The sequence below is a fragment of the Mastigoproctus giganteus genome, chromosome 10 (genome assembly GCF_048544385.1).
Source record: "Mastigoproctus giganteus isolate SK-2022 chromosome 10, ASM4854438v1, whole genome shotgun sequence".
In the NCBI taxonomy this organism is placed as follows: Eukaryota; Metazoa; Arthropoda; class Arachnida; order Uropygi; family Thelyphonidae; genus Mastigoproctus; species Mastigoproctus giganteus.
The window spans coordinates 220,613,889-220,625,458 of record NC_143584.1 but is presented as its reverse complement, the minus strand read 5'-3'; the positions used below and the strand labels follow the sequence as shown (position 1 = coordinate 220,625,458).

The following is an 11,570-nucleotide window of genomic DNA, read 5'->3' as shown; positions in this document are numbered from 1 at the left end:
ATCTGCACTTTTATAATTAATTACATAAACTAAACAACACATTAGCTGCACAAGATAGTTAACCCTTTGCAACTATGAATTAGGAATATTTATTAAATTAACACTGAAATATCGAGGAAGATAGGACAATATTTCAGTTAGGAGAATCTATCTTTCCTTAAGAAACACTGACTTTCAACCTGACTTTCAACCTGATATGCAAGTATTGTCCAAAACAGTGGTAGCTATGAGCAGTAGGGCAAAGAGAAAAACACCTTGATCTGCAAAATATTTAATCTGGATAGTTACAAGTCTCAAGACTATATTAATAAAAAATTTTCCTACTCGAGATCAGAAACATCATTTCATTCGGAACTTAAACATTTGTTATTTAAAAAAAACAAGTAGACAATTGCACATGAAGTCTAAAAAACTGATGGTGCAGCTACTTGCTTTGCACAATTGCTTCTATGAACATTACTACTGCCCGATATGTGTCTATATTCTTATATAGCAACATGATAAAAGTGCACAGGAAAATAATTACCAACCTTAATAGGATAGTCAGCAAGACACTTCTTTACCAACATTTACCAGACAGACTGCTAATTTCATTCATAGTATTATTTAAAAAAAAAAAAAAAAAACTGACATTGTTTTAAATACACTGTGTAAAACAAAAAAATGACAACAGATGCTGCACATATGTATGTATTTTTACATTTTCATTACAGCCTGATATCTTGCAACAAGTAGCAAATATTTTCAAAAGTTCACAAACAGAACAACTTAAAATTATAACATTTATGACATTGACACTATTTTCACTATGTTCGAATTTATTGCTTAAGGCACAGGGGATTTGATCTTATAGCAAAAAAAACGAGTGAGTAACGTACCACTCTCCTACTTTTCGAAAACAAATTAATCTAAAAGCAGCTCTCTCTTTCTCTACCTTAGCAAAACTTTTAGGAAAAGGAATACTGTATGAATACATTTCCCCACAACTTGGTATCAACTTATTTCTGTAATTATATATATTTCTAATAACCGTTCTTATTTTCTAATTATAATGACAAATAACATACTTGCTACCTAGATTTTTTTTTTTTTTTTCCTGCTGATATTTTAAACCCCTTTGACATTGTGTTCTCTTAAGAAAACATAAGCTTGCACTTTACAGATGTTGCTGACTTTTGAGTATACATAATAAATGCAAAACTGCTAATGAAATTCTTTGATTACCATTGCCTTTTTGCAGTATTTTTAAGAATACTACAAAAGAAGTCCCATCATGCATTGTCATGACTATTACTTGAGTAAAACTTTTATCTCTTCCTTTTCTGCAGCATCAAGGTACGTTGTTCCATCTGGAGTTGTGCCATTTTTTGAAGCCCCCTTAAATAAAAATAAATAAAATAACTGATATTAAACCAAGAAAGACCTAAAAGTTTGAAATTAAAGCATAGTTTTCAAATAAAGAAATCACTCTGCTAAATTCAGAGTATGAAATTAGAAGTTACACAAACACTAGAACCTAATACTAATGACAAATATATGATTGTGTGGTCATACGTATGGTAATACTACTGATAACTCAATCTACTACAATGGATTTTAAGTGTGTGTGAGCTCCCTATGATCAGTTTTTCACAGGAGGGGGGCCTCGTCAAGTGTTTCTTCATGAAATTTGTTTTGTAAAACTGAAAATTTTATATATAAACACTTAAATATTAATTCTTATTTTGACTTGATTTCAGCGCATCAAAGTAAAATTGTCAAAAAAACAAAACAGAATTTAAAAATAAGTAAAAAAACAAAGGTAAACTGCAGCCATTATAACACATCACTGCCATAGCCTGCCGAATAGTTAACCCTTTGGGTGGTACAGTGGTTATAGTCACTGTCCTCCTCAATGATTCATGTTGAGGGAAATGGACCATAATTTGTTATGCTGGTCCAGTGCGGGTGGGCAGATCGACAGTATTTAGGCTTGAACCCTGGTCTACTCAAAGAGCGTGTGCTACTGCACTCCCGCACTTGACCACTCGACTACGGAGGCCCTAATAAAAAACAAAAATAAATAAATAATAACATAAACTACCTATTTGACTCCCTCCTTACGTAGATATTACCTATCCAGCTGACCTTTGAATCTAATGTCAGCTTGAACCACCATAGAGAATTTATTCCAGTAATCAACAACTCACTGGTTACAAAAACTTTCTGCTTCAGTCTAAACCTTCCCCTCACCAGTAATTCAAATTTATGGTCTCTAATTCTGGAATAATTCATAGAGATGAAAATTTCATCCTCATTCACTTTATTTTCTCCTCTCAAAGCCTTATACATATCAATTAGTTCTCTAAGATACCTAGTTACCAAGCCCAGAGCCCACATATTCAAAGGCTTTCTACATACAGTTGTCCTTTCATTGATCTCACCAGGCACACTGTCCACCTTTGGATCCTTTTAGGTGTGGTCTCCATACTGAAACACAGTATTCCAAGTTTCACCACTATCTTTATAGTGGCAAAACTTGGAACATTGTATAAGGCAGTCACTACTTGCTTTATACAGTGAGATTATAACCTCTCTAAATCTACAAACAAACATTACATATATCATTGATAGGACACCACAAGCCTTCTTTTCTACCTGTCTACATTGCTTGGAGAACTTCATGCCAAACTATATCATAACACCTAAATATTTCTTCCTCTACTATTCACCAAGCATACAAGTTATTCGGGGTTACTATTCTCCAAGTGGTTACTATTCACCTTGCATTTTGCTGCATTAATAGTCTGTATCCCTTTAAAAAAAAAAAAAAGTTGCCCCAGTTATTCCTTCTGAAACCTCACTTCTTACATTAGCCCACTTGAAGAGTAACCATTAGTCATAACTCCCTCCTCTACTCTGTAATCCATATATAAAGGACTCATTAAAATATCATCAATAAAAGACTCATTTAAAAAAAATAAATTTTTTTTTAAGCAATAATATCCTAGTTCACCAACTAATAGATCTGAATTCCAGAGAATTTCTTCAATTTTAGCTTTTGCAATCCAAGATTAAACAACAATGGCTGACAAGTGTGATATCCTACTCCTCTGATTTTCAAAGCTACTTTCGTGCTGTTATATATTAACTGTGTCCAGACAAGTGGCAGCATGTACAATTCTGAAGATAATTCATACAAAAACATGCATTATTTGAAATTTACTTTAAATGATCTTGGAAACATGGCATGATGTGTTAACAGTTGCCTATCTATTTTTCTCATTTTTTTGCTTTTTGTTCCAAATTTTGCCTGTATATGATTTAGTCTCAATTTATTACATGGCATGCCAAGCAGTGCTGTCTCAGAATGCTATCAGTTTATTTTACCTGTTTTCTCATGCAAGTAGGCCTGCTAACTTGGTACTTCATTCTTTCTTGCTAAGCCTTTCTCTCTCATTGCTGTTCACTGTCTTTAGGACTGACTGAAACTCCTGTCTTTCAGTTAACCCTGACCTGTAAAACTGTTCTGTTTATACAGGGTGGCCGTAAATGATGTTTCCGATTTCAATAATTTTTTTTTTTATTCAGAATTACTTCAAGCTACACTCATAAAACACATACCAGCTTAAAGAGCAATTCGATAAGTTTTATGAAGGTACATAAAGTCATTGGTAAAGTTCAATATGGGCACCATAAGTAACTCGAACAATATCATAGCAATATTCAGTCTCCTGCCACAAACTGTGTTTCATTTTGCGATCAATTTTACCAAAGGCCTCTATGATCCATGCCTTCAGCTCCTGCAATGTTGTTGGTAGTGGAGGAATGTACACATTGTCCTTCACATAACTCCACAAAAAGAAATCCATTGGAGTCAGGTCAAGATTCATGAAATGCCAACACAACACTTTCTCCAGCCCAGTTGCCATTCTGGTGAATGTAGTGCTGCATAGCAGGTAGAATGCAAAACTGGCAGTAGAGTGCCAATTTTAATAAAACTTATTGAATTGATCTTTCAGCTGGTATGTGGTTCATGAGTGTAGATTTAATTCTGAATAAAAAAAATATCAAAATTGGAAACATCATTTACAGACACCCTGTATATAAAGGGTGCAGTAATTTCACTCATTTGAAGATGTCACTAATTACAAAATGCAGAGAACACACTCTTGCAGTTAAATGCAAATTACTGGTTTCAGACTACCACATTGAACAGTCTAATTCAACTAACCTTACAGTTGGAAAACCAGTGAAAAAGAGAAAATCACTGCACAGTGTGTTGCACATTAGACAAATCAGTGCTCAAGTCAGTACCTAGTACAGAAAAAAAATGTTGATTCAAAATTTTTTGACAAAGCTACTTCATTCCAAATTCCAGTTAGAATATCATGGAACATGATCTACAATAAATTGCAAGCTTTCACATGGTTCCAAGGGTCTCTAATGCTTCTAATTTGAAGAAGCATGTCAACCAAGATCTTGGCTTGTGTTCATTTCCTCCTCAAAACCATTCATTTAAGATCAAAATGCTCCTTCAGAATGTTAGAAGCATTAAATATTAAGACTCTTGAAACCGTCACACTCTCAAGCCTAACAGAATCGTGGACTACCCCTGAGCAGAATGAATTCCTGGTTCCCAATTTAGTTGGACACAACTTTGCATCCTATTCAAAGCTTCATAAAAAGCCACAACTGCAACTTTCATTGAAAAGAAATTCAAACTACTATTTGAAAATAAATTTTCTTCACTTTAGATAGAAACTTATTGGCTGACAACACTATTTATCCTTCACACCAGCAAGAACAAAATAAAAAGGACCACCATCACTGTCAATCACACCACTGTCACACTTTGTCAATTTCAAACTCAATAAAAACTTGGGAATGTACCACAAAGCTAAAAATTCACTATTATCAAATTTTGACAACGAAAATTGGCTTGTTAGGTAGGTTTAACAAGCCCTTTCATTCACATGGAATTTTGATGATGCCTTTCCTATTATAATCTGCTAAAATTAATTCATGTGTTTAAAAGTTAATCAATTCCCTACTGGTCAAAAATACAATTGGGATTATAACATTCTTCCCTGAATTGCTTTTCTTTATCCATTTCTTCAAACATTTTTCAAGGTACATTGGCAAGCTATAAACATTTTCCTCTTCCAAAATGTCTCAACCAAAAAATATTCAAGATATTCATTCAATTTCTATTTCATCATCAGTACTTAAATGATTAATTCTATCTATCCTCTATAAACAATTTTTTCTTGCCTACTTTGTTGCTTCTATCATCATTGCTCATCTCATTTCTTAAATCTTTCTACTAATTTCAGGCAGCCTGCCTAACCTTTCTCAAGAATCTCCTTTACTACAGGATGTTAGTAACCTCCTTTCTAGATTTTTAGTGGCCTTCCACAGGTCAGTACTCTTTCAGCCATACTCTTTTCAATGTTCCTTTAACCATTTCTCTAAACTCCTAAAAATGCTTTCGCTTATACAGATGATATCAACATCTTTTCAACATTGCACCTCTTACCTTTGTCCACCTCTCAAATCTCTTTGTAACATTTTAAGTAAGTAAGCACTCAGAGTACCTAAAATTTTTTAAACTGTCAATCAATCCTTCAAAATTAGAATGTCTACAAATTACTTATAAACTGATCCCCTTTCTGAACATAGTCTCCCTGGGTCATGTGGACTTCCCTTGGCTATTTCACAAAGATTTTGGGGTTATCTGTAATGCAAAATTTCAAATTTTTTTCGGCACAGCAGCTGCCTTGCAAACAAATTTACCAAAACCACCAGGATTTTAAAATAACAGTTTCCACATATTCATTCAGCTAATCAGTCATCACTAGACAAAAAATAGGTCCTATTTGGCCACTTCAATAGGTATTGAAATATGTATAGGTTTGTGTTATAGCATCATGTTTATACATAGCCAACTACTAAGCAGTTACAAACTGGCATCATTTAAGTATATCTCATATTGTGAATGCCTTCACAAGTTGCCATGATATTGCACTACCTCGAATAAGTAACGCCTCACCAATGGAGAAGACTACTGTTACTTATTCTCGGTGGATACCACCACCCAGACGGCACCCTTTCAGAACTTATACTTCGGAACTGGGTTGTCATCATTGCAACACCAGGGTACCTGCCCACTCACCAATGAAAAGCCAAATAGCTTTGAAATGGTCACCAGGGGAGCCTGATATTCACAGAGTTTCCAACAAAAACAGTCTTCCCCACTAGGAAAGCATTGCCTATTCAAGGAGTTTGAGTTTTTGAGTGGTGTGAGTATGAGGAGTAACTGTCCCTTTCCTCTTTTGATGGCATTTCTTCTTCCTCCTCTCCTACTATCACTTTCCTACACCTTTTTTGCTTTCCTAAGTCTAATAGGGACAGTATGTGGATAACAGAGTATCTTATACCATACCATTTTTCAAACTGTGCTGCCTGGGTGGCGGTATCTGCCGAGAATAAGTACCAGTAGTCTTCTCCAATGGTGAAGCATTACTTATTCAAGGTAGTGCAATATCATGGCAACTCATCGTGGAGGCATTCACAATATGAGATATACTTAAATGATGCCAATTTGTAACTACTTAGTAGTTGGCTATGTATAAACATGATGCTATAGCACAAACCTATACGTTAGTTAACTTCTTTGTAACCCAAGTCTATTGCCCTAAACAAATAATGTAATTCTCAAGTAGACACCATCAGGCATCTCTCACATTGTGGAGTTATACTTCACAACTGGGTTGTCATCATTGCAACACCAGGGTACCTGCCCATCAGCATTGAAGAGCCAGTAAGCTCTGAAACAGTGCCATGTGGGTGGTGGTATCTGCTGCTGAGAATAAGTAACTCCATAATGAGTTACTTATTCTCAATAATTCTGAGAATAAGTCTTCTCCATTGGTGAAGCATTAGAATATCGTGGCAACTCATTGTGAAGGCATTCACAATATGAGATATACTTAAATGATGCCAATTTGTAACTACTTGGTAGTTGGCTACATATAAATATGATGCTATAGCACAAACCTATACATTAGTTAACTTCTTTGTAACCTGAGGCCATTGCCCTAAACAAATTATGTATTGAAATATGTTAATCAAATTCTCCAACTTACTGATTTCAATGTGGAGAAGTGCCATCCTGCTGAAAAATATTTGGTTGCAGATGTTCCTTCCATCTGCAGTGCAGCAAATAGCTGAAGCCTGTCCAGGTAATCAGCAGCACTGACTGGCTTCTCGTGAAAAAATAAAAGATCATTCACATGGCATGCATACTGCAAGATCAAGCCTATATATACGCTGTCACAGAAAATGCACAACCATTTGTTAACTGTTATGTCAGTTTATCTCTGAAATAAAACAGCTACAAAATTTTAATGTGCAATGGCTATATAAATTATAAACAGAAACTTAATTTTCTTGATAAAATATTAGACTAAAAATACAATAACAATATAGAAACTACCTTAACCATAAGCTCAAATGCACAAATTATCCTCACTTTGGATGAAACTAAAATGTGGGCAAACAGTTGATATTTCTGATTTTTTTTTTAAGATAGGAGAAATCTACTTTTGTTCGCAGAAAGTTTGCTGAGAAGGGATCCACTGTTTGTGTGGCTCTAGTTCTAATCTGGACAAACACTAAAGGAATTTTTTTAAACTAGCTGCAATTCTAAAATAATACTGCTTAATATTCAATTTAAAACTAGAGAAAATGTTAAAAATTTTAAGCTACACACACAAAGTGCACAAAACTAACCATTTCTAACATTAATTTTACACAATCAGTGTGTCCTTCCCATATAGCTGCCAGCAGAGCACTAATTCCATGCTTGTCTTTAGCCTAGAATAAGAAAACACGAAAGATGTGAACCATTTATTTCTAACAGCAATATTATATTTATTTTAATATATTTTGGTCACCATTTTACATATAGAGATTAAGCAATCATTTAAAAAACAAACTTTTTATAACAATTGCTTGAAACAGAAACAATTTATAAGTCAAGAGAGGAAAACAACAAACAGTTTATTAATAAACAAAAGTAACTATCACATATACAAAATTTTCTTCACTTGAAATAAATGCACACAAAAACATTTATAACATAGGCCGACAATAGTTTGGGGATCTGACTGTTTCCTTCAGTAATTTGTATATGCCGAGTTCAAAAAAGAATAATCATTTTTTACTCCACTGCATACAGCTTTTTTATTTTTTATAGACTCCACACAAAAATAATAATAATACAATTTATATTTTTATATGTTTGCTGAACCACTGATTACTGATTTTTCTACTATTACTGCAAACAGAGAACTTTCCAAAAGTGTTTAAAATGCACATAGCAAGGCATATAAGTGGATAGCAAACACTAATGTAGGATTGTGGTAAGATTGCTGCTGTGTCAATATTCTTAACTGTGTTAATATTCTGAACTGTACTATACGAACCCTTCTGCTTTGTGAAATTCTTTTTATAATTTCTAGTCAGAATATGCTACACAAAGCAATTCAAATCTAATAAATAAATACCATGAGTTACTACATTCACTGTATTTCCAATTTTATTTTAGGTGTTTATTTATCATTTGCTAACATAAGTTCCTTATGAAACTCAGTATTTTGAGCTCTCCTTTTATTATTGCCAACATTCTCATTTTTGATTGCAGTGTAGCATACATATAAAGTGAAAGGAACTCTTTGGCTTATTATTATTATTATTATATTGTTTTCTTTTGTTCTGTACTATAGTTATTTTGAGTATGTTAATCATTGCTTTATCTTTTATTATTTTATACTTATTTGTTTGCATGTGATCCTTTCTTATGCACAGATATCCAAAGAAAGCTTTAATACCAACATTCACACTCTCAAACGATGGCATTACTATTTTCTTGTCTCTTCCAGTATTCTGTGAGCACTGCAATCAAAACTGTGAGGATACTTGGCAATAATAAAAGAAGAGTTCAAAATAGGGAGCTTCATATGAAACTTACGGTAGCAAATGATAAATAGTCTTAAAAAACTAGAAATACTGTGAATGTAGTAACTATTTACAACAGACTGTTGAAATAATGGCACCCCAAATAACAAAATATTTGAGATAACAGCACACTGAGATCAGATGTTTACACACAGTGCAGATGTCTTGCAGTGCCAAAAAAAAAAAAAAAAAAAAAAAAAGTCATGTGATCAATACCACTGCACTACCCGCGCAGACTAAACTTGATATAATAAAGAAAATAGGACGGTGTGCAAGTAGGGTGTATTAATGGCAGAATATATCACTGGATCATCAACATGTTTATTACGTGCGGTTAATAAAATTGCATTCTTAATCTCTCTACTTCTTATTTAGCCTCATTATTTCTGCATTAAATATATTAAAAATAAATCTTTCTAGATAACAGAAATAACGGCACCTTGAATCCCCGAAGGTGCTGTTATTGTGAAAGTCTACTGTATTTATTTATCTGTTTAAACAGGTAAGCATCTGGGAAAAGTCGTACGCGGTGAGAAAGTATTAAGAGGATTTTGGGATTATCTTCAGTTTCATTCAGAATTAAAGTGGAGGTGGCCAGGTAAAGGAAAGAATGGTTAAAAGACAATGCACAAGTTTTATTGAATTACTTTATAAGAGGCTGCTGAAATGTTTAATGCCTGCACTTGAGTCATATCCTTTACTATTTCCTTTGACATTTAAGTTTTTTTTGTTTTTTTTGGTTTTGGTAAGTAATCAGGAATTAGATTACAATATGCATATTACACACTACATACAAGAAAGTGTCATCCTTTTACTGTTTTAATGGTTTCAGTGGCCTTCCACAGGACAGTAATCTTTCAGCATTACTTTTTTCAATGTTCATTTAACATTACTCTAAACTCCTAAAAATGCTTTAGCTTATACAGAACATTTTTTCAACATTGCACCCCTTGCCTTTGTCTACCTCTCAAATCTCTTTGTAACATTTTAAACAAGCTCTCACAGTACCTAAATTTTTAAACTGTCAATCAATCCTTCAAAATCAGAATGTCTACAAATTACTTATAAACTGATCCCCTTTCCGAACATAGTCTCCCAGGCCATGTGGACTTCCTTGGTTACTTCACATAAAAATTTTGGGGTAATCTATAATACAAAATTCAAATTTTTTTTCAGCACAGCAGCTGCCTTGCAAATAAATTTACCAAAGCCACCTGGATTTTAAACAACAGTTTCAACATATTCATTCAGCTAATCGGCCATCATTAAGCAAAAAATAGGTCCTCTTTGTCCAATTCAATAAGTATTGAAATATGTATAAGTTTGTTCTATAGCATCATGTTTATACACAGCCAACTATTAGGCAGTTACAAATTGGCATCATTTTATATCTCATATTGTGAATGCCTTCACAACGATTTGCCATGATATTGCACTCTCTCGAATAAGTAATGTCTCACTAATTGGAGACGACTACTGTTACTTATTCTCGGCAGATACCACCACCCAGATGGCACCGTTTCAGAGCTTATACTTTGCAACTAGGTTGTCATCATTGTAACACCATGGTACATCCCCACCCACCGATGAAAAGCCAACTAGCTTTGAAATAATCAGTAGGGGAGCCTGACATTCACAGAGTTTCATTTATACAACGAAAGCAAAACTGTTCACATCTGTGTTTGTAAGTTTTCTAGTGCAGTAGGACAAGTTCAATTGTGGTATGCACAGTGCATCTTTTTTAAAAGATGAACTGTGCATAATTTGGGATAAAGTTTCCACCACTGCTTCTGCACATAGTTTGCTACATTTGCATTGAACAAATGGAAAAATATAGTCAAAGTAAGAGAAAATGCCTGTGCCTTCTGCTATTCCCATGGTCCGGTGTGAACCAAGAAGCCATAGAAATCATTGTTATTTTTACTTACTATCATTATTATCATTATCATTAGCCATATGGTACAAGGAAGCCTGAGGCTTTTGTTGCACTAGCCAAAAAAAAAACCCTAAGAGAGAGAGAGAGAGAAGTAGAAGGGAATCACCAAGAAAGAGAAGAATGATGATATCCAGCTCAGGACCCTGGGTGTGCCAAGCCCATACTCACCAGATGTGATCCCCTGGGTAAAGCAAAAGGCTAAAATAAAATAAAAGCTATTTCATACTCAAACCAACCATCTTGTAATACCCACTGTGCAAGAACCTGACCTATCTATACTTTCTCCACCAGAAACTCAACACAATCTTATCAGATTATGAATGTAACATATAGTGACAGTGACTGTGTTTCCAGACACAAAAACTGTGTTCACACAAAATGAGTAAATGATCTGATTAGAAATTTGGGTCTTCCAAAACCTTCTGCATATGATCTAGTATTAAGATGCCAAGCCAACAACCTACTCTTCCTTAGGGAGATAAGCCAGAGATTCTCACCTTAATGGCTGCCTTACTTCTTCATAATGGGAAGGGGGGGGGGACCACTTATTTTCAAGTTACACATTTAGTTCACTTTAAAAGAGACAAAAACCTGAGAGTTAAATGCAAAGGACAATCAGTTTGGAGACTTGAAG

At 34.2% G+C, this 11,570-nt stretch overlaps 1 protein-coding gene across 2 annotated transcripts in view; it reads right to left on the bottom strand.

The window, feature by feature from the left end:
- Positions 1-646: 646 nt before the first annotated feature.
- The window catches only part of LOC150079947 (myotrophin), a 37,871-nt gene continuing 26,947 nt past the window's right edge, over positions 647-11,570 (bottom strand). Inside the window, exons 3-4 of one of the 2 annotated variants that reach the window (XM_090382589.1) lie at positions 7,774-7,857; positions 647-1,377 (exon numbers count right to left, since the gene is read on the bottom strand). In XM_090382589.1, the coding sequence (XP_090238715.1) occupies positions 1,291-1,377; positions 7,774-7,857 (171 nt within the window). In that variant the 3' untranslated portion in view covers positions 647-1,290. The remainder of the gene's footprint in view (positions 1,378-7,773; positions 7,858-11,570) is intronic. The other variant, XM_090382588.1, reaches the window with a different exon arrangement.